This window comes from Phyllostomus hastatus, unplaced genomic scaffold (assembly GCF_019186645.2).
Source record: "Phyllostomus hastatus isolate PE091 unplaced genomic scaffold, TTU_PhHast_1.1 phas_contig_348, whole genome shotgun sequence".
NCBI lineage: Eukaryota > Metazoa > Chordata > Mammalia > Chiroptera > Phyllostomidae > Phyllostomus > Phyllostomus hastatus.
In genome coordinates this window covers 7,305,034-7,327,178 of record NW_025333860.1, presented here as the reverse complement: position 1 = coordinate 7,327,178, position 22,145 = coordinate 7,305,034, and the positions used below count along the sequence as shown (strand labels likewise).

Here is a 22,145-nt window from a genome sequence, read left to right as displayed (position 1 = left end):
CAATGCAAATCAATTATGGCAAGACCACACAGCACTTATTTTCTTTTATTATGAGTTACATGAATTTTTTTTCCTGATCTACTAGACTTTACATAAGTATTTCCCAAACTTTACTAGGTATAAGAATCACTCTAGGAATATGAAAGAAATTTCCATGGAAGCTACTAAAAAGTAGAAATTCTTGGCCCTTTCCCCTAGGAATATTCTCTATGGATATTCAAGAAATATGCAATTGTGACAAGCACCTCAGGTGATTCCTGGAGCAACATTTTCAGAGACATTGCTGTGAAGACTGTCCCTGACAGTTAAAGACTTTGCCTTACTCATTTTCCTGTCTCACAATACCTAGGCCCAGTGTCTGACAAGGAGATGCTCAGTAACTATTTGTTAAAAAATTACACTAAGATATTATCTATATAATAGTTTTCATTTCCCAAGATCATCCTGAATGTGAAAAAATATTATTCAATATGACTTGTAATTAGCATGAGAGGAAAGCAGTATCCAACTGGATATATCAAAATATGTCAAGAACTACTGTGTCCATGCAGACAGAGAACATAAAAAAGTTCAGCCAGGCAATACAGCATCTGGATGAAAAACTAAGCTGTTACTTGGTGGTGCAGACTGCCATCTGCCCACATCTGATGACAGAAATGGCTTAAGGATACATTATGAATTCTGTACCTTCAGTGGACACCAATCCAGGAAAACACTCAGCTTATTCTGTTAATCACTGGTACAGGTAAAATCTATATGGAAGCTTCTAGACCCTTGGGCCTGTACCCTTATCCCACATTCTGGGAACTGACCTGAATAGTCAAAAACCTGTCCGTCAGTAACATCAACTTACTTGTAATAACAGGCTCGTCTAAGATAAGCAGCCTGAGTCTCTCTGAGATAATAAATCTGCCTCCTTTACTGAATAAACTCCCAATTCATAAAATATAGATGATCAAATCCATGGCATTAGTATACTGGATTTATGTTTGGAATAACCTGTTTAAGATCAGCTAAAACACTTGCACTGTTGGAGAAGACTTGGTGCATAATTACGTAACACGTAACAGTGATGTCTGTGGAGTAAGTGCCTGCGTTTAGAAATTTGATTCTGCCATTTCCTTATTAAGTTACTTAGTATCTGAGACTCAGTTTCTTCATTTGGAAAATGGAAATAATAATAATAATAATAATAATAATATCTATTTCACAAAGTTATTCTAAGTAGTAAATGAGTTTACATTATAAAGTGCTCACACAGCAATCTATAATTATTATTGTAACTACTACACTAATTGAGATTCTGGGCAATTAAAGATGTGATTATATTTAAATATTTTAAATTTATCCTTTTAAATTTAATAATTAGATAATTAATTTAAAAATTAATTGTAAATAGACTTCTGTAAGTAGCAACTACCATCAAAAATTTCTTACATGGGCAATTCAGCAAACACACCCTTTTATGGGATGTTGTTTAATTTCTACAAGAAGGCACAGCCAGGAGCTCAGTGAAATAAAAGATTCATGTTCTCTTCCTTCAAGTAGCTTATCATTCAGTCCAGTGTTCCATAATAGGATACCAATGGCATTTAAGGCAGATCAATCTTCTGTGTGAGCATGGTTTACACACTGTAGAACATCTAGGATCCTTAGCTTCTGCTCCCTAAATGCTAGTAGCTGCCCTGACAATTGTGATAATTGGCACTTAGACATTTACAAGTGTTCCCTTAAGTGGGGACATACTCCTTACTTAAGAACCACTGAAATTCTAGTCATCATCAAACATCTTAGCTCTTAAGTAGCAAATTAATGATGATTTCACTGAATTGGCTAATCACATCTTCTATAGCCTGCAATTTTCTTTAAAATAGTTGACATACCTAATCAATGGACATAAAATTTCAGTTAAACAAGATGAATTAAGTTATAGAAATCTGTTATACAATATTGTACCTATGAGTCAACAATACTCTACACTTTAAAATGTTGAGAGCATATCTAATGTTAAGTGTTCTTACCAAACAACAACAACAAAGCAACATAGACAATATAGTGTAGTGTAGTGTAGAGAGAGATAGAGAGAGGGAGGGAGGGAGAGAGAGAAAGAGAGAATGAACATCTGTTAATTTTAGTCTATATCCAGGAATGGTCAGTTTACCCAAACTGGAATACAAACTTCAGAGGTGGTTATGTACTATTTGATTCAACACCAATACTCAATACTACTACTGTGGAGTCTAGCAACCTATATTTGAGAATGGCACTTATACTTCATTCTATAATAATACTGCAGAAGCTGCTGACTCTTGTTTTTGTCTGATCTTGACAAATAGCAATATTAGCCAACTTTTTCTGAGTGTTTACCATGTGTAGAAACTTTTCCAGGCATTTTACACACACTAATGCATTTAATGCCCACACAAACTCTATGAAGTTGCTGGTATTATTATTCTCATTTTACAGATAAGGAACTGAAGCACAAAGAAGCAAAATAACTTGTTCTTGTCCAAGTGTCAAAGTACTACAAGATTTACTGAATCTGACTATTAAAATACTGTCTTACTTGCCATGAGATAGAAGTTCCTGTGAGGTACCTAAAAGGTCAAAAAACGTAGTTCACTGAGCTTACAAAACAGGTTTATTAAATAAATGTTGTTTATATGTGACAGAATTCAGCCTGAGACATGTGTTGTGTGCTTTTAAAAATCTTATTCAGCTTTACTGCTGTAAAGAAAGCTGCTTTTAGAGTGCACTAAACATGTTCATTCTTTTATAGTACACCTGCTTTTACATACCACGATATGAAACAAGCTCCTTATTTTGATTACATAACACAAACATATCATCTTCCAAAGTAATAAAATTGAGATATTGATCAAAAACCTAGAAACAAAAGAAAAGGTTTACAAATCAATTTTAAAATATTTAAAGCATATTTAGTTTGATTTAATCTACCAATGGCAAAAATGGAAAAAAACTATAACTGTACTCAACAGCTAAAAATCATTCTATGTAACAGGTTGCCTAACTGGGCAAGCAAGAATGAAGAGTTAATATATAAAAAAAAAAAATAAGCCTTTGAGTAATAAATTGTTGACAAGGAGAGTAACAATTTCAGAAAACAAATTTATGGAGACAAGTTTTTTTTAAATTATAGTCGGGATGGGAATGGTTATCAATTCTGTGAAAAAAGCACAATTAAAATTTTTGTAGTCAGTTGAACCACGCTTTCCTAAGAAAGTCTTAGTAACTTTTTCTACCATGAACATTTACAAGTGGGGAAAAAATTATACTAGTTCTAAGTACAAATTAGGGGACAAATGAAAAAATAAAACTGTAAGAAAACTACTTGAAACATGTTAAATTCAGTTAAACAAATTGAAAATCATTACTATTATTTTATGTAGAATTAACAGATTTTGCAAGAGCAAGAACATTAAGGCAAACTTCACAAACTACCATATTTCATTGTGTACAATGTGCACCCATGTTTTTGGCCCAAACTTTTAATTCAAGTATTTATTTATATTTAGATACTTGTTTTTTTTTGTATTATAAAGGAATTTTAACATTTATTTTTGAACATATGGATATTATTATTGCTTTCTAGAGTTACACTTTCAATGCATAAGCATAAATAAAAGAATTAAAAATATTTATATAGATATAGAATTAGTACTACCCATGTACAATGCACATCATTATTTTCTCCCCTCAAAAATTTGGGCAAAGACATGTGCATTATATACAGCAAAATATGGGTAATCAAAAATAGTAGCGAACTGTCTAAATCTATGAATGACCACTCTCTAAATCTGTCAGTGAGAAAAACTGGGAAATAAATGCATGGTTTAGTCTTTTATTTGCTCTGACCACTCCCTAGCATACCATTTATGTCTTATCTAAATTCAAGAAGCACAGGGCACGAAGGGCTAAAACCAAGAATATATTTTACAGATTTATTTATAACTAAGCTGAACCCATCACTACGATGTAGAATTGCTGTCCTATTGTGAATTTCATCTTTCTTATATATGCAACATAGCTTCTTTGGGTTCTCTCTCCTAAGTAAGAAAAGTTCTAGATAGAGTATGGGCAATCCAGTGATTATAGATAAAACAATGTCAATATATTTGAATATAATTTATGACAACAAAACTGCCCCACTATTTCTAAATTGAGCTGAAAAGATTATATTAATCCTGGCCTAAAATAAAAACTGACTCAGCGATTTACTTTTGTCTTTCAAAATAATTCAACAGGTTCCTTTAGTTTAGTGTATTTCACCTAGGTCAAGATGAAGATAATGTACATTACCAGAACTCTTTCTAAAAGTACTGAATCTAAATATTTCTTAGGTTGTTCTGGTCCCTTATAAATGAGATGCCTGTATTAATGAATAGATTTCAAAATATTACTAAGTTTCATATTAACAAAATGTTATTAGCTCTCTTACCTTGGCTACTTGTGGTACTGCATTAGCTGCTAATGCTGCATTTGCAATGTCTTCCAATTTACTTCTTGAAATAGCAGAAATAAAATTTAAATAATATGATTCATAGAGTTGATTCCGAAGATCCTATAAATGCAATGAATACTTCATTCTTACAGGATAGTATAAAGGATGATCATGAATAAAAATCTTTCAGGTACTATAAGAGCAAGGTTTTGAAGGACAATATATACATTTAAAAGATTGGTTATATAAAAATAACAATCAAAAAAGTATCCCAAGAGAACAAAGTTATAAAGATGTTACAAATGTGTATTTGTACAATATACATTAGGTATGACTAATGTATATTTCAATGTTATATTTTAGTTATATTATCAATAAAGTCCTATTAATTATAGTATTTTATAAACTTTTGAAATAGCTTTTTGCATTTTTCTTAGGAAAACCAAGAAATGGCTGTCATATAGTGAAATGCTTATTATATTTAGCAGAAGACAACTACCTTTTACTCTTCTGACCATGTAATGATGCAACGAATACTTCTGTTACCATGCAGACATAATTCCAGTGACCGTTTCTACAAACATCTCTTCTCATTCGGCCAAAAGCAGTATAATTTAAAGTTATACAAGTTCTTAAATAAAATTTACTTATCTTCTTAAACTCCAGGCAAACAACCTCTAAATAACCGTATTTTTTCAAACCTAAGATATTGTCGATTTTAACAGGTATCATTGTTTTATGTAACACTGAGTTAATGCTACCAATAAATTCTGTAACACCCCCTCAATTTTAAGATGCATCTCATTTCACAGATATTAAAATGTGAAAAACTGAGGAGCTGGCGCCTGTTTGAGGAAGGCAGCTGAGCAGGGCAGTGGTTCCACAAAGGCTAGGAGATTCATTAAAGGACTGAGAGTTGAGAGGACTGGGAAAATGAGTAAATATGTTGAGGATATTCAAAGACATGTTTCTCACTGTAGGAAAAAGAAGTTACAAACTAGTAAGGGAAAGAGGAAAAGACAGAATGAATCCTGTATCTCTGAACTGAAACAGTTTTGGAGGTTATTTATCTATCTAGAGAGATTAGTAAGAAGAATTATATAATTAAATAGATATAAAAGTGTGTATATATGTACATACACATATTTCTTAGCTCTGTCCATTGAGAGAGCCTAAGAACTGTGACATTCTAGTACCAATGCCCACATAATAATTTCCAATACCATTCTCTACCAAAAGCAACCAGGGCTTTTTAGGCACATGGGTGAAACTTGGGCTGGGACAGAGAAAGTACAAGATGAAACTGGAACATTTTATCGTGCCAGAAAATTGAGGAAGTGGTCAAAGAATGATGGAGACATTTCAAAAGGACACAGAAGCTGAGCAAGGTTGCAGGATACAAGCTCAATAAGTCAACTGGGTATCTATATGTCTTCAATGAGCAATCCTAAAAATGAAATTAAGAAAATAATTCCATTCACAATAGTATTAAGAAATATAAAGAATAAATTTAGCAAAAGAAGTACAAAATGTATTCTACACATGATAGAACATTACTGACAAAAATTAAAGATCAAAATGAATGGAGAGATGTTGCATGTTCACACATAAGAAAATTTAGTATTAAGATGGCAATACTCTCAAAGTAGAGCTACAGATTCAATGCAATCCCTATCAGAACTCCACATTGCTTCTTTATAGAAATTGACAAGCTAATCCTAAAATTAATATGGAAATTCATGGGTCCCCAAAAAACCAAAAAAATGTTGAAAACAAAGTTGAAAGTTGAAGAACTCAACTTCCCACCTTCAAAACTTGTTACAGATCAAGAGTACTCAAGACAGTTTGGTACTGGCATAAGGACAGAGGTCAATGTAATAGAACTGAGAATCCAGAAATAAACTAATGTATCCACTGTTATACACCTTACCTCATACCATATATAAAAATCTTTGAAGAAAAAAAGAGATTTGGCAGTAGTTTCTTAAATATTTCACCAAAAATGTCATATTTAAAACTAAAGAAAAAAATAAACAAGTTTAAAACTAAAATTAAAAAATTTTGCACTCCAAAGGATACCATTAAGAGAGTGAAAAATACCACAAAATGGGAGAAAATATTTGTAAATAATATACTGGATAAGAGTCCAGTATCCAAAACATGTAAAGCACTCTAACAATGCAACAATAAAAAGACAACCCAATTAAAAATTGGACAAGGGATCTGAAATAGACACTTCTCCAAAGATATACAAATGGCTAAAAACACATTAAGTGACACTTAATTAGTTATCAGGGAAATGCAAATCAAAATCACAACTAAAGATCACTTTATATCCACTAGGATGGCTATACATGTCTATACAGAAACTTATATGCAAATGTTTCTAACAGCCAAAAGGTGGAAGGGACCCAAATACCTATCAATGAATGGATAAACAAAATTTGGTATAGTCCTACAGTAGAATACTATTCAGTAATAAAAAGAAATGAAGTACTGATACTGATGAACCTTGAAAACATTACAATACAAGAAAGAAGCTGGATACAACAGACCATGTGTATGATTCCATTCACATGTAATATCCAGAATAGGCAAATATATGGAAACAGAAAATACCTTGGGATAGAGGATTTAATAGTTGAGGAGATGCAAATGTTCTAAGACTGGTTATAGTGATATCTGCACAACTCTGTGAATATACTGAAAACCATTGAACTGTATACTTTAAATGGATGAATTTTATGGTGTGTGAACTATATTTCAATAAAGCTATTGTAAAAAGAGGAAAGAGGAAGGGATTGATAAATTGTATCTCTTTTAAAAATGGAATAGTTGGGTTTATGCAGAGAAAGCCAGGCATCATTAGCTACATAGGACACAAAATATATGATCTTCATTAATTTGTATTAGTTAACTTCATTCAACAGTAAATAACAGATGCTTGTGATTTGTGGCAGACACTGCTGGCTACCTATCCAATAACCATTTTTCCCCTTTTCCTTGCTGAAAGAATCCAGGTTTTGTTTTGGGGTGGCAATATGCTCATCTAAATATTAACTTTCGCAGCCTCCATTGAAGCTAATTCTACCCAGGTGAGGCATAAATGGAAGCCTCCTGGGAGTTTCTGGGAAAGCTTAGCTTTCCTGATCAAAATGAATAGTCAGGGCTGGGATAACCATTTCCCCCTTCCCCTTGCCTTGAGTGAAGATGTGATGTCTACAGCTGCAGCTACTACCTTGCATCCATGAAGTAACAAGCAAGACAAAAAGCAACTAAAGGTGACAGACCAGAAAGAAAGAAGGAGTCTGAGTCTCTGATTACCTCATAAAGCTGTACTAGCTTGGACTTCCTACTTTCAAGCTTCCTATTATCTTAGAAAAATAAAACCCTATTTTTAAAGGTATATAGTTAGATTTTCTGTTTTTTTTGTTTTTAAAGCTAGACTCAATCTTAATCCATACAATGCTTCTTAGCCAAGAATTGTTAATCTGTCAATCTAGTATTTAAAATTCAAAGACAGTCTCAAAAACCAAAGTGGAAAATTGAGTAAGGGAATTTCTGATTTTTCACAGTAGATAGCTAAGATTTTTTTTAAACCTGTTTGCACATTCCAGAGTCAGGAAAATAAAAACTCAACTCACATTACCTGGCATATTCTGTCAATATTTTCTTCAGTTGGCATTACAAAATACACAGCAGGAACATCTGGAATAGGATCTCGATCAGAGTGCAAAAGCCTAGAAGACATAAGGACATTCAACTATTTAAAAGTCACTTATCTAAAAAGATAGTTTAAAACACTATTTCTCTGACTAGGAGTTCACTAATTTAAGAACAGTAAGCAGCACTCTAAAAGCTGCAATTATTCATTTAACCCAGCTTTCTCCTTACATCAGTGTTACTATTATGTATTAGTAAGATCCTAGTCTCTTCTTAGTCTTCATTTCTTCTACTCCAACTGCCTTACTTTTAATACCTCTTATGGTCTTCTACCAATATTCTCCTTGAGTAAGAACTAAAGCACATTCAAAATCAATTTTATTCCCATTTTTCACACAGAACTGTTTGGGGGAAACTGAGTAAGAGGAAAGTAAACTTCTCCAAGAGAGGAAAAACAAAAGCTGAAAAAGCCTTAAGAAGCAATGAAAACAATTGTAAATAAAATTAAATATATTTAAAAAAATAAAAGGTATATAATGCTTCCTTAAGACAATTTATGTTTTGTATTTATTGCTAGGTAACAGAATACATAAAAGATCATCTAAGCACCTCAAATATTTTATCACTTGGTAATTTTATTTTTTATAATCCAGGGAGCATATTCATTCAAATATCCAATATCAAATCACAAAATTTTTTTATTCTTCATTGTAAGATTTTATGCTTGGAAACACAGCTAACATTTTATTTCTATAATATTTATAGTCATCCTTCTATAAGCAGTATTCTAGGTACCATCTTCTATATACATCCTTCAACACTGAGGCATATGCAATTTACTTATCAAACATATCAGAAGCAATGTAATCAAATAAATTCAATAGTTAAGAAGACAACATAGATAACTTCCTATGGTGATTAACAGTCATTATTTCATAGTTACTTAAATTTTTCATATTAATGGTAAACTAATTTAGATATTCATCTTTTTAAAAAAAGTATATTTAAGTTAAAGGAATAAAAAATTTGCAGAGCTGATAGAGATCTTAAGACAACCAGTTCTTTTCCTTCACATAAAAGGGTAAACGAATCTGTAGGAAAAGATACAAGAGAGAAAATTTCAATTCTGAATTTAGAAAGCCTTAGACTGATGATTATTTTTTAACTTCAGAAGTAAAGGGTTGAATAAAAGAAGAAAAAAATGTTCTATACAAGTACTGTAACTTAGTATTATTTACTCTATCAATGTCCCTTCATATGATTTTAGGGTGACCAAAGAAATCTTTAACAATGTATCTGAAAACAAATGCCATTATTAGAAATAAGTTAAAACTCACAAATGCAGAGTAATTCCCATGTCCCTCAGTTCCTTCACGGACAGCAGCGGAGAGATGATATCTTGGCCAAATCTGTCATAAATGAGCACCTAGTAAAAAAAATTGTTTTTTTAAACATCATTTTCAGTAAACAATCAATAGAGAACCTATAAGACAATGCTGAAATATATTATTTTAATAAATCAAGTATATTGAGTTGTTCCTCAATTTAATATTTTCCATCATTTTTCACCAAAATGTCTATTTATGTAGTAATCCATCCTTAAAAGCATTTTTTGGCTAAATACATTAATAATTATATAAATTTATTCTTATGGACTTCTTTTCTAGGCTATAATATATACTAGAGAACTCCCAATCAAGATTGCAGAGAAGATAAATGCTGTGCTTGCCCCCTCCCACAACCACATCAAAATTTCAACTAAATTATAGAACCACCACCCTTGAGAACCACCTGAAGAGTAGCGGTACGGAAGTCCTATGACTAAGGACATAAAGAAGAAGCCATGCTGAGACCGGTAGGAGGGGCAGAGAGGCAGAAGAGGCTGGTCTCACACCCAAGTGTGGTAGTTAAGAATTAGGATGGTTATCTTGGCAGTGGAGACACTCCCAGAAGAATGAAGGATCCCAGCCCACGGCACCAGTTCTGGGAAGAAGAGTCCCCAAAACATTGGGCTGTGAAATCCAGCAGCGACTGTGTCCAAATGAAGGGAGGAGGGGGTTGGGGGTCTCTTGCTAAAGACCTAGGTATTACCGGCCTTAAAGAACCTGATACAAACTTACTTGATCTCCAACTTGCATACTCCAGTCTCCAGCCCAGAGTAGCTGCTTGAAAACCACTAGCGACATAGGGGGAAGAACTTAGTTATCTGGATTCAAGGTGAGGGCTGGAACCAAACTGCTGGCAGGTACCACTGTTCCTTTGTAGAGTCCTCCCCCCACCAGCCTGTAGGTGCAGGTGGGTGCTAAATCTGAGTTTCCATCAAACTGGACTCACCCTGGTGATTCTCTGAAAACTCGCCCCACCCAACCCATGCACCAGCCTGAATTTCTTTTAGTGGCCACACCTCACAAGCTGCTGGCCTTGGCCCCCCATGCCTTGGACTTTACTAAAATCTCAAAGTCCACAAACCCTAAACAAGCAGGGGCTGGCCTCGGCATTCCCCATACCTCTTGCTAAGCAGACCCCGCCACCAGTGGCAGTCAACCTTGTTTTGTAGCACAGGCTCTCCCGGGAACCTCCAAGTCCAGCAGTATAGGCTACAAACGACCAACGATTACCTTGTAATTCATAAGAGGTGGCCCTGGCTAGGCAAAGGCATCAGCTGACCTAGGCCAGCACAGGATTCCCTCCCAAGAGGCCTCACAACCAACACACCCAGTGGCCAACTTCAGACCATATGAGAGCACCACCCAATCAGCTCCACAAACGACATACCCAAAGGCTGAACTTGGCAGGCACCAGAGCCTTGCTACAGTGAATTCCACTCCATGGGGTCAACCTCCCACACAAGAGCTCATTCACTATGGTCATGGCCAGTTCTCACATCGTCAGCTGAAGGTCAATCCCACCCACTAATGTACCAACAGTAATCAAGGATCAACTACAACAAGAGGGTGCATACAACCCACACAAGAGACACCCCTGGTCACCCAGGTTAGGTGACCAGGGAGTCTGTACCACTGAGCCTCACTCTGATACCTACTATAGGACACCTCCCACAGAAGGCCACTCTCCCAAGACTGGGAGCCATAGCAGATGTCTATCTAGTACCTAGAAACAAACATAGGGAGTCAGTCAAAATGGGGAGAAAAGAAATATGGCCCAAATGAAAGAACAGGACAAAACTCTATAAAAAAAACTAAACAAAATGGAGGCAAGCAATCTACCAGATACAGAGTTCAAAACACTGCTTATAACAATATTCAATGAACTTAGGGAAAGGAAAAATCAGCGGGAACTTACACAAAGGAATAGAAACCATTAAAAAAAACAATCAGAAATGAAGAATACAATGATTGAAATGAAGAATACATTACAGGGAATCAACAGCAGATTATGTAAGTCAGAGAACTGAATCAGCGATTTGGAACACAAGGTCACAAAAAACACAACTGAAACAGCAAAAAGAAAAGAATTAAAAAAAATTAGGTCAGTTTAAGGGACATCTGAGACAACTTCAAGCATAACAACATTTTGTACCCTTAGAAGAAAGAGCACAAGGGATGGAAAATCTATTTGAAAAACTTTCCTAATCAGCCCTGTGTGACGTGATTCAGGGGACTAAGCGCCAGCCTGTGAACCAAAAGGTCACTGGTGTGATTCCTGGTCAGGGCACACGGGCCTGGGTTACGGCAGGCAAGTGCATGCAAGAGGCAGCCAATTGACATTTAACACGTTGACATTTCTCTTCTTTTCTTTCTCCCTCTGTTCCCCTCTCTCTAAAAAGAAACAAAATCTTAAAAAAGAAAAACTTTCCTAATCTGGAGAAGAAAATAGATATATACAAGTCCAGGAAATGCAGAGAGTCAAAAATAAGATAAACTCAAAGAAGCTGACACCAGGGCACACCATAATTAAAACACCAAAGGTTAAAAGCAAACACAGAATCTTCAGAGTAGCAAAAGAAAAGCAATTATGTGTAAGAGGGATCCCACCAGACTGTCAGCTGATTTCTCAACAAAAACTTCGCAAGCCAGGCTGGTATGAACTAATCAAAATGATGAAAACCCAGGACCTATAACTTATATTACTCTACCTAGGAAGGTCTCATTTAGAATCGAAGGAAATACAATGAAATTTCCAGACAAGATAAAGCTAAAAGAGTTCATCACCACTGAACCAGTATTATAAGAAATGTTAAAGGGACTTCTTTAAGATAAAGAAAAGATTAAAAAATATGACTAATAAAGTGGCAATAATGACATACCTATCAATAATTACTTTAAATGTAAATGGATTAAATGTTTCTACCAAAGGACAAAGGGTGGCTGAATGAAAAAGAAAACAAGACCTAAACATATGATGCCTAAAGGAGAGTCACTTCACATCAAAAGACACACAGACTGAAAGTAAGGGATGGAAAAGGATATTTCATAAAAATGAAAATAAGAAAAAGCTGGAGTAGCAATGCCTTTATCAAATAAAACAGATTTTTTAAAAAGGCTATAATAAGAGACAATTTAAGGACATTTCATACACAATTGCTTAGATATGGAAGGAACCTAAGTGTCTATCAATGGATGACTGGATAAAGAAGATGTGGTACATACACATACAAACACAATGAAATATTACTTGGCCATAAAAAAGGGAATGAAGTCTTACAATTTGCAACAACAAAGATGACCTAGAGGACATTATGCTAACTGAGAAAAGTCAGACACAGAAAGATTTCACTGACAGGTGAAATCTAAAAAACCAAAGAAAACAATCAAAACAGAAACAAATTCATAATACAGAAAACAGACTAATGTTACCAGATGGAAGGGGAGTCGGAGGGCTGGGGGAGAAAAGGTGAAAAGATTAAGAAGTACACAATAGCAACTAGACGGTCACGGGGATATAAAGTATAGCACAGGGAACAGTCAGTGATATTTTAATAAACACATATGGTGCCAGGTGAGAGTATTAGATTTATTGGGGGGATCACTTCATAACTTACACAAATGTTTAAGTGCTGAACTGTACACTTGAAACTAATATAATACTGAATGTCAACTGTAATGGAAAAAATATTAGACTACAAAATCTCCATCTTAAGCTATAATAAAAGACTTCTGAACACATAGAAAACTCACATACACCCCTACTCAATTCACATGTTTTCTAAAAGGAGAAAAGTAAATCTTAGTCATTCTCAAAACCAATGTTTAACAAGTTCCAAGACTATAAAGAAAATTTAGTAATTTAAACATTTCACGTTAATGAGATACTCATTTAAAATATTAAGTCCCCAAAGAGTACTTGCTCACCTTATTCTGTCACATGTATTTCCTCATATTCTAAAAGTATTAAAAATGACACTTTGAGGAGTGGTAAGAATTCTAACTCAAAATCAGTCTTAGAGTTAAGGCAAATAAAAGAGACACACCCACTAGTGTTTTTTCACAACCACCGCAGGAAGTCTTTATGGAATATAAATTGCTAATGAGACACTGAAATATGCTGTCATAAAAACATGGCTTTCTTGAACGCCTGTATTTCCTTAAATAAGCTAGAAATCTTCTGCTGTAGTTATTAGGTTGGATGTTGTATCCTTCAAAAGCCATTTCTCTTGAAAATTTCAATGTATCCTTTTGCATATAGAAGTGATGGTAGGAAAGAATTTGACACAATCTATGAGGGGTAAACTCCAAAAAAACCCCTGGAATTTGTAAAGAATTGTGTATTTATTCTAGTATTTATTCTCACATGTTTAAACTTCAGTTACCTTCAAAGAATTCTCCATTTGATGCAATACACCTATCAAAAAATTTTTTTCCATTGTTCAAAATAGTTTTTGGACTCATGGATTTTGATGGTTTCTAGTGCTGCTGCCATTTTTTGTTTTACCTCTTCCATACCAGCAAAACATTTCCCATTGAGGACTTTTTTCATCCAGGAAACAAAAAAAGTCACTCCCAGGAAACAAAAAAAAAGTCACCAGGGGCAAGATCAGTTAAATAGGGAGGATGGGACACCAGGGTCATGCCATTTTTGGTCAAAAACTGCTGAATACTCAGTGTGGTGTGGGCAGGTGCACTGGTAAATCACCCATCATAAAATGAGCAAATGGTTGAAAGAGGCTTCAAAAAAAAAAATTCACTGAAGCCCAACGTAGCCTCTTATACCACCACCAGCTGGTACACTGATACAGATAGGTTTCTAAAACACTCACCTAGTGGGGGAAGCCTGTACTATAAGGGAACTGCCCTACAGAAGATAATTCTGGATTTTTGGGGGCCCTCCCTTGTATACCCAGAAATTCTCAACGTACCTAATTCAAAAGTTCAACATAGGCTTTAGAAACAATAAACTAGTATAGTTTATGCAAGGTATAACAAGAAGATGCCCATAAACAGGCAGAATATCCCCATTGGATATTAGGGGACATGCTGAAGCTTAAACTATGAATTCAATATATTGACAGACGGTTTTAACAACCCTTTGAGTTAATCCAAAGTACTCATGAGTACTTTACTCATGGAGAATTTTCAAAACTCCCAAAATTGTGACCAAGTTGATTTATTCTTAATTCCCAGCAAGACAGAAGTTCAAAGTGATTGATAAACTACTAAGTCTGAATCTAATCAACTGTATTATCTTTTTGAGTAAAGAGCTTGAGTGAGCATGAAGTTTAGAATAAAGGGACTCAAAGAATAGGAATGTTTAAAGATTCTCTAGCATTTCTCAGGGAGAAAGACTATGGTTTGCTTTCTGATCCAATTAGCAGTCTTACTGATAGTTTTGTATAACACAAATTAATAAAGTGGTATTTCAGTTTACAGACCATTCTCTCCAGAGTTAGTTAAAATGAACCAGTCCCGGAAGTCTAACTAACCCTGAGTGAGTCTGCAGGATCCAAACTCTGGACTTGGCAAAGCTAAGGAACAAAACATCAGCCACAGTAAAGACCAATCAGACTGGCACCACCTTGAGATTAGGACACCCTAGATGAAATGTCATTATCACTCCCTGTTTTACTCCATATAATGCTTATCAAAAAATTCACATCAATTAGTGGCCTGGTAGTCAGTCAGTCAGAGCATCGCTTGGATACCATAGTATGGAAGGTTTCAGGTTTAATCCCCGGTCAGGGCACATACAAGAATCAACCACTGAATGCATAAATAAGTGGAACAACAAATCAATATTTCTTTCTCCCCCTATCTAAGATAATTAAATAAAAAAATCCATATTAAGAAGCCATGCTAAATAAAAATATTCATGCATAACAATTAAAATATGCTACTGTTCAGTACTAACAAGAAATTCCCTCCAGCCATCACCAATAAGGGGTGAGAAAATGGAAATAGCCCCCATTATAATAAAACTCTCTTACCTTCCATACTGGTTCTCCAGTGCTATTTTTAACATGTGGCACATTGAAATTCAACATGCGCTTCAAAGCCACTGAAAATGAAAACAGTCTCATTAAATATTACCACTGATTTTTATGATTTCACTTCCCCCCACATTTATTACTTACCATCTCAAAACAAAAGGCACAAATTATTCCAGTAAAACTAATTAATCAGAGACTTCCAGCCAAGATGGAGGCATAGGTGGATGCACTGTACCTCCATGCACAACCAAGATTGGAACAACAATTTAGAGGCAGAATAACACCCAGAACTGACAGAGAATTTATCTGAATAGAAGTTGGACAGCCAAGAAGTTGAAGTAGACCCGTTCATCCAGACCGGTAGGAGGGGCGGAGAGGAGCAGCTGGGCACAGGTCGCAGTGAGGACAGCAGAGAGAGTTGGGTGTGTAAGGCATCTGGGGTGCGTAAGATCGCAGTGGGTGGACCCTGAGTACGCAAGCAGCAGCTGGCAGACCCAATGAGGCAGTGATTATGGAGCAGAGCAGAGCACGTAACCCAGGATCCCAGAGAAGGGACTGAGGTCCCACAGAGAACAGAGCAACCGCCATTGTTCCCTCTTGACCCGCCCCCACATACATCACAATCTAGCCACTGGGGTGCCCAGCCCTGGTGAACATCTAAGGCTCCGCCCCTCACCATAACAGGAGCGATCAGACCAAAAAAAGAGAGAGGGAGACATGTCTCAAACAGAAGAACAAATCAATGCCCCAGGACTCATCATTTTAAGCGACTGAGCGATAGCCAATCTATCAGATGTACAGTTCAAAGCACTGGTGATCAGGATCCTCACAGAACTGGTTGATTTTGGGAGCAAATTAGATGAATAAATGTAGGTTACCATAAAAGAAATGAAGGAAAATGTACAGGGAACCAATAGTGATGGGAAGGAAACTGGGACTCAAAACAATAGAGTGGACCAGAAGGGAGAAAGAAACAACCAAACAGGAAAGAATGGAGAAATAAGAATTCAAAAAAATTAGGAGAAGCTTAGGAACCTCCAGGACATCTTTAAACACTCCAACATCTGAATTATAGGGGTACCATAAGGGGAAGAGGAAAAGCAACAGATTGAACACGTATTTGAACAAATAATAAAGGAGAACTTCCCCATTCTGGCAAAGGAAATGGACTTCCAGAAAGTCCAGGAAGCTCCGAGAGTCCCAAAGAAGTTAGACCCAAGAAGAAACACGCCAAGGCACATCATAATTACATTAGCCAAGGTAAAAATGAAGGAGAGAATCCTAGAAGCAACAAGAGATAAGGGGATAGTAACCTACAAAGGAGTTCCCATCAGATTGTCAGTTGATTCTCAAAAGAGACCTTACAGGCAAGAAGGGGCTGGAAAAAAGTCTTCCAAGTTATGAAAGACAAGGACCTATATCCCAGATTACTCTATCCAGCAAAGCTTTCATTTAGAATGGAAGGGCAGATAAAGTGCTTCTCAGATAAGGTCAAGTTAAAGGAGTTCATCATCACCAAGCCCTTATTTTATGAAATGTTAAAGGGACTTATCTAAGAAAAGATTAAAAAAAAAAAAAAAACATGTACAGTAAAAGGACAGCAAACTCAAGTATTAACAACCACACCCAAAGCAAAACCAAAAGAAACTAAGGAAACAACTATAACAGGAACAGAACCACAGAAATAGAGATCACGTGGAGGGTTAGCAACAGGGGAGCAGGAGGAGGAGAAAGGGGGAAAGGGTACAGAGAATAAGTAGCATAGATTGTAGGTTGAAAATAGATGGGGGGGTAAGAATAGTATGAGAAATGTAGAAGCTAAAGAACTTATAAGTATGACACATGGACATGAACTAAAGGGGGGGATGTGGGTGGGTGGGAGTGGGTGTACAGGGTGGAGGGGAGTGAAGGGGGGAAATGGGACAACTGTAATAGCATAATCAATAAAAAAATAAAGATATACATGTTCTTAAGGTAATAAAAAAAGAAAAGAAAAATTTTGATATACTTCTATGTGAAGATGAGATGGCAAATAGTCACAGAGAGTACTTGTTAGGTGATTTAATTTTTAAGATTGGTAACACTAAAATCTACTTGGTTGACTTTCAAAAGCATTTTGATTAGGCTTTATTTAGTAACAGAATAATCTACAAACCCAACTCCTACAAGAGAATTATCTAATACTCAAATCACCTGAATATCAATTTATGGCATATTCATTAATTCACAAGAAAAACTTCCATTTAAGTGCTTCTCAAGGCAGGTAAAATAAGAAATTGCACTTTAGTGATATACTACTATATATTTCTGTGTGTAGATACGTAATATTTTGGTATAATATTAGTACCTAATGCCCAGCCAATAACACACATTGCCAATACTAATTTATACCTCCTTCAGAAACTCTTGGGTGTTATGGTATTATATTAAAAAAATACATATATAAAAAAACACTTGGTACTAAAATAACACAGGAAGCATACAATGTACTCCATGATGAACTCTCTCCCTGTAATTTAGAAGAGCTCTTCTTCCCACCTCCAGGCAATACAGATACCTCCACCCTGGCATCTGCAGCCCAGGAGAGAAATCTTGTTTTTAGGAACAGCTGTTCACACTCTTGACACAGGAAAACTAGGCAGAACCACAGCCTGAGCTGCACGTGAGCCCCACGTGGATAGTGTTTTCCAGAGGCACGCCTTAGCTAAATGAAAGAGGCCAGTTAACAGCAGGTATTTGCCCTCTCATTCCCATTTAGGTGAATATCCCAACTCTGAGCCTTGGCTACCTTGTTAACAGGGATCCAACACAATGGGTTTGTTAATAAAGTATAGGCTGGTATTCAAATAATGTATAAGAATGCAATTTTACTTTCATCAGAGTAACGCCCAAAAGGCTTAAGTCACTTTTTAACTCAAGTGACAAACTAGTTTTCTTTATCAGCTAACATACTATCCATAGTCCTAGACTTAGTTAACATAGTTTCACCTTTACTTGAAATATTTTCATTGCTCATTCACTACATACTCAACTATATTTACTGCCCATTCAATAAATGTTTAGTGAGTGTTTACCATCAGTCGGACACAGCTTTAGCTATTGACAGTAAATAAAACAGACTGAATAAAAATTATCCTCAAGTAGCTTTCATTCTAGTTGGGGAAGAAAGACAACAAAAGCAGTAAGACATGTGGTATGTGAGATCATGGTAAGTGCTGTGGAGAAAAACAAGGAAGGGAAGTGGGGAGAGGGAGTTGTGGTATAATTTGAAATAGTCAGGAAAGGCTTCCTGAGATGATGACATCGGAGTAAGGACCTAGAGGAAGTGAGGGAGTGAGCCACAGATAGCTCTGAAAGAATATTCCAGATTGAGGAAACAAACATTAAGGCTCTGTCTTCGAGGAAAGGGAGTTAACAGGGAATGAGGCCAGAAAATTCAGTGAGGATCACTGTAAAATCACTTTGGATTTTACCATGACTGAAATGGGAACCAGCTGGAGGGTTCTGAGCAAATGGGTACTGTGTGAAGATGTAAAAGCAAGGAGACCAAATAGGTGGTTGTTACAGAAATTCATAGCTGGCTTCGACCTGGGTGATAGCAATGACAATGGTTAGATCCGAGAAATATTTTCAGAGTGGAGCTGACAAGATTTATTGACAGATATGATGTGAGATATGAAAGGTAAAGAAAACTTCAAGGTTGTTGACCTGACCAACTACAATTTAACTAAGAGGCTCAAGATATTACAAGAGAACTCCCACCCTTTGCAACAGCATGGATGGAACTGGAAAGCATTATGCTAAGCAAAATAAGCCAGGCAATGAATGACAAATACCATATGATCTCACCTTTAACAGGAACCTAATCAACAAAACAGAAACAAGCAAAATATAACCAAAGACACTGAAATAGAGGACAGGCTGACAGTGTTCAGATGGGAGAGGGGAGTGGGGAGAGAATTTCAGGGGAATTTCAGGGGAAAAGGGGAAGGGTTTACAGGAACAAGTATAAAGGACACATGGACAAAAACTAGGGGTGAGTGGAAATGGGAGGGAGGTGGGGAGGGCTGGGTGGGTGGGCTGGGATGGAGTAAAAGATAAAAAATTATACTTAAACAATAATTAAAATAAAATTATTTTTTAAAAAGATGTTATAAGAGAGAAAGCAGTTGATTTGCGGCTCTCCAATGCTAAGAAGGGGAGCTGCACAAGAACTGCAAAAGAAAGGCATCCGTGAAGGACCATGCTAACACAGGATTCTACTGGTTGAACTAAAGGTAACTATAATAGAGAGGAGTAGTCCAGGACACATTCACAAACAAGATGACTTTTGAGGTGACCTCTGAAAATGAATAAAGATTCTTTAGACAGGCAAAGCAAGAATAAAGCATCTGCAAAATGGAGATAATACATACAAAAGTCACTTAAACTACTGCCTGGCAATCCTGAGTGCTCAATATATATCAGCCATTATTTACCCAAATAAATTACAAACTCTTCTGTATCACAATGTTTGGTATTTAGAATATCTGAGAACTGACTGTGAGTTATTTCCTAAAACATTCTCAGCAGACATCAGGGAAATGTTTAGTTCTGCTACTATAGCATATACAAAGCTTTCCCTGAAAATAAAATAGGCCTCAACTAGAGAGCTAAAGATGAGAAATGATTAATCTGGCATAACCTATCTAGTAATGATGTTAAATCTTGCTATAATCAAGTTTATTTCAGTAGAAATGAAAATTATACCATTGGGTATAATTCTATAAAGGTTCTGTATATCAAAATGAATACCATACAATTTTCATTTTTCAAGAAGCTCCTTTGTATTGGTACGGAGTATTCCTTCAAAACTTATTTTCTTAATTTTAACACGTAGTATGACCTAATTCACTGAGCTTCATTAAGCTGCCAGAACCATACCTCAAAAACAAGTGGGGCTTCTACTTGTTTTCACAGATAAAATGAATAGCAGGTATTCCTCAACTCTTATTTGAACTTTCATATATTTAAGTTATGCTTGCCTTCCTACGATATCTTATATTAAACTATCTATTGGAGAAAGCAGAACACAACTCAGTGTGCAGTGTCATTATTACACGGAGGTCTGTCATTTTTTTCTTTGAATTCCATAGGAAAGAATCAGGCACTGACAAAATCCCTGCTGTAGGTCACATGAATTGTAACCAACTGTTTTCCTCTTCAGATTGATATGCATAAGAAAATAATTACAAGGGATAGAATTGCCAACTATGCACATTCTTGATAGTTTATTTTCTAAGGTAGAAAAAATATTAAAGCTCAAGAGAAGAAATGTTTACTCTTTCCACTACATTTCACTATATATGTAGTTTTAAAACACTAATTTGTCAGAGTTAAAAATGGGGAAGTTATTTATTTGTTTTTGGCCATTCTTCAATTCCATTCCAGCGAGCTAATGAAATCTTTACCACCAGGTATATTTCTCTTTAGGTATTCCCAAATGCTTGGTCCAAAAGTGAAATGGCAGAACGTAAGCTGCCCTGAAAAGAATACCTAAATTTTTTAAGTGTGGCGAAGTGCCGAAAAACGAAACTCAACATTAAAACCGGGAGGGATGTGAACCACGCGCAGAAACAAACCAGGAGACCTCATAAGTGGGAACACATAGGAAAAAAAAATGCCATCCTCCACATCTTCTCATGATGGTCTTTTGAGGCCCAGTAGGAAAGCAACAAGAGTCGGACAACAGCAACCGGCCCACTCTTGAAGCCCCTTCTCCTGTCCCACTAATAAGGGACCGAATTTTCAAGTCAATGGCATCTCTTTCCTAAAAACTCAAAAGGGGAGGGGCTCTCGGTGCTCTGGGAACTGCATTAAACTCCTGTGGAGGTCCGCCTCCCAGATGCACGCACTGTGACCGAGTCAGAGCAACAAGCAGAGGGAGAAGGCATGCCCACGGTAGGCACAAAACTGCAGGTAGACGGGAATAAATAAGTCGGTACCTGTTTGTCTCTCTCGAATACTAGCTGCCGCCATCTTGACTCCCACCATTCACTGCCTGGTTGGAGAGCAGAGGCCGAGGGTGACGTGGCCACAGCAACCGACCCGGAAGCAAAACCCTGAGGGGCGGGGCCAAAGGAAGTAATTGAGCCAAAGACCCTCCCTTTCCCAGGGCGGCCCTACCTTATCAGCAGCTCTCCAAAGAACTTGGAAACCGGTGCGGCTTATAACGCCTGAACTTCCGGTAGTGTTTTTCAGCTGTGAAGTAGTTTATTCTATCTAATCGAACCACCGTTTCTCAAATGGTAGCTGCTTTAAGTTGAGCTTTTAGGGTACAAGCGTGGTGTAGTGCTTTGGACATAAATACTGAATCGTTTGGTCATTTACAGATCACTAATGTGAAAATACTTAAGGGTTTAAGGACCATAGTACTAACGTTAAGTGATGCTCCTGGAACAAAGTATGCACTCAAATGCTAGCTTCCTCTTGTGTGTCCTCTTTGAACCCCTTTACTGGAGCATTTTTTTTTCTTAGTGTTACCTATCAGGCAAAACGGGCTGTCGTTATGGTGTTGTTTTGCTTACATGGACAAAGAAGTAAGAAGGGTGCAAATTGGCAAATTGGTATTTCCTCTCATCCCTCTGGTAACCGCAA

General features: G+C 36.3%; 1 protein-coding gene across 2 annotated transcripts in view; it reads right to left on the bottom strand.

Annotated features, from left to right (window-relative positions):
- SCFD1 (sec1 family domain containing 1) overlaps positions 1 to 21,592 on the bottom strand; it is a 110,910-nt gene extending 89,318 nt beyond the window's left edge. For both annotated transcript variants that reach the window (XM_045841143.1, XM_045841144.1), the window contains exons 1-6: positions 21,494 to 21,592; positions 15,507 to 15,577; positions 9,463 to 9,551; positions 8,112 to 8,202; positions 4,460 to 4,582; positions 2,799 to 2,886 (exon numbers count right to left, since the gene is read on the bottom strand). In XM_045841143.1, coding sequence (XP_045697099.1) covers positions 2,799 to 2,886; positions 4,460 to 4,582; positions 8,112 to 8,202; positions 9,463 to 9,551; positions 15,507 to 15,577; positions 21,494 to 21,542 — 511 coding nt within the window. In that variant the 5' untranslated portion in view covers positions 21,543 to 21,592. The remainder of the gene's footprint in view (positions 1 to 2,798; positions 2,887 to 4,459; positions 4,583 to 8,111; positions 8,203 to 9,462; positions 9,552 to 15,506; positions 15,578 to 21,493) is intronic.
- Between the last annotated feature and the right edge of the window lie 553 nt (positions 21,593 to 22,145).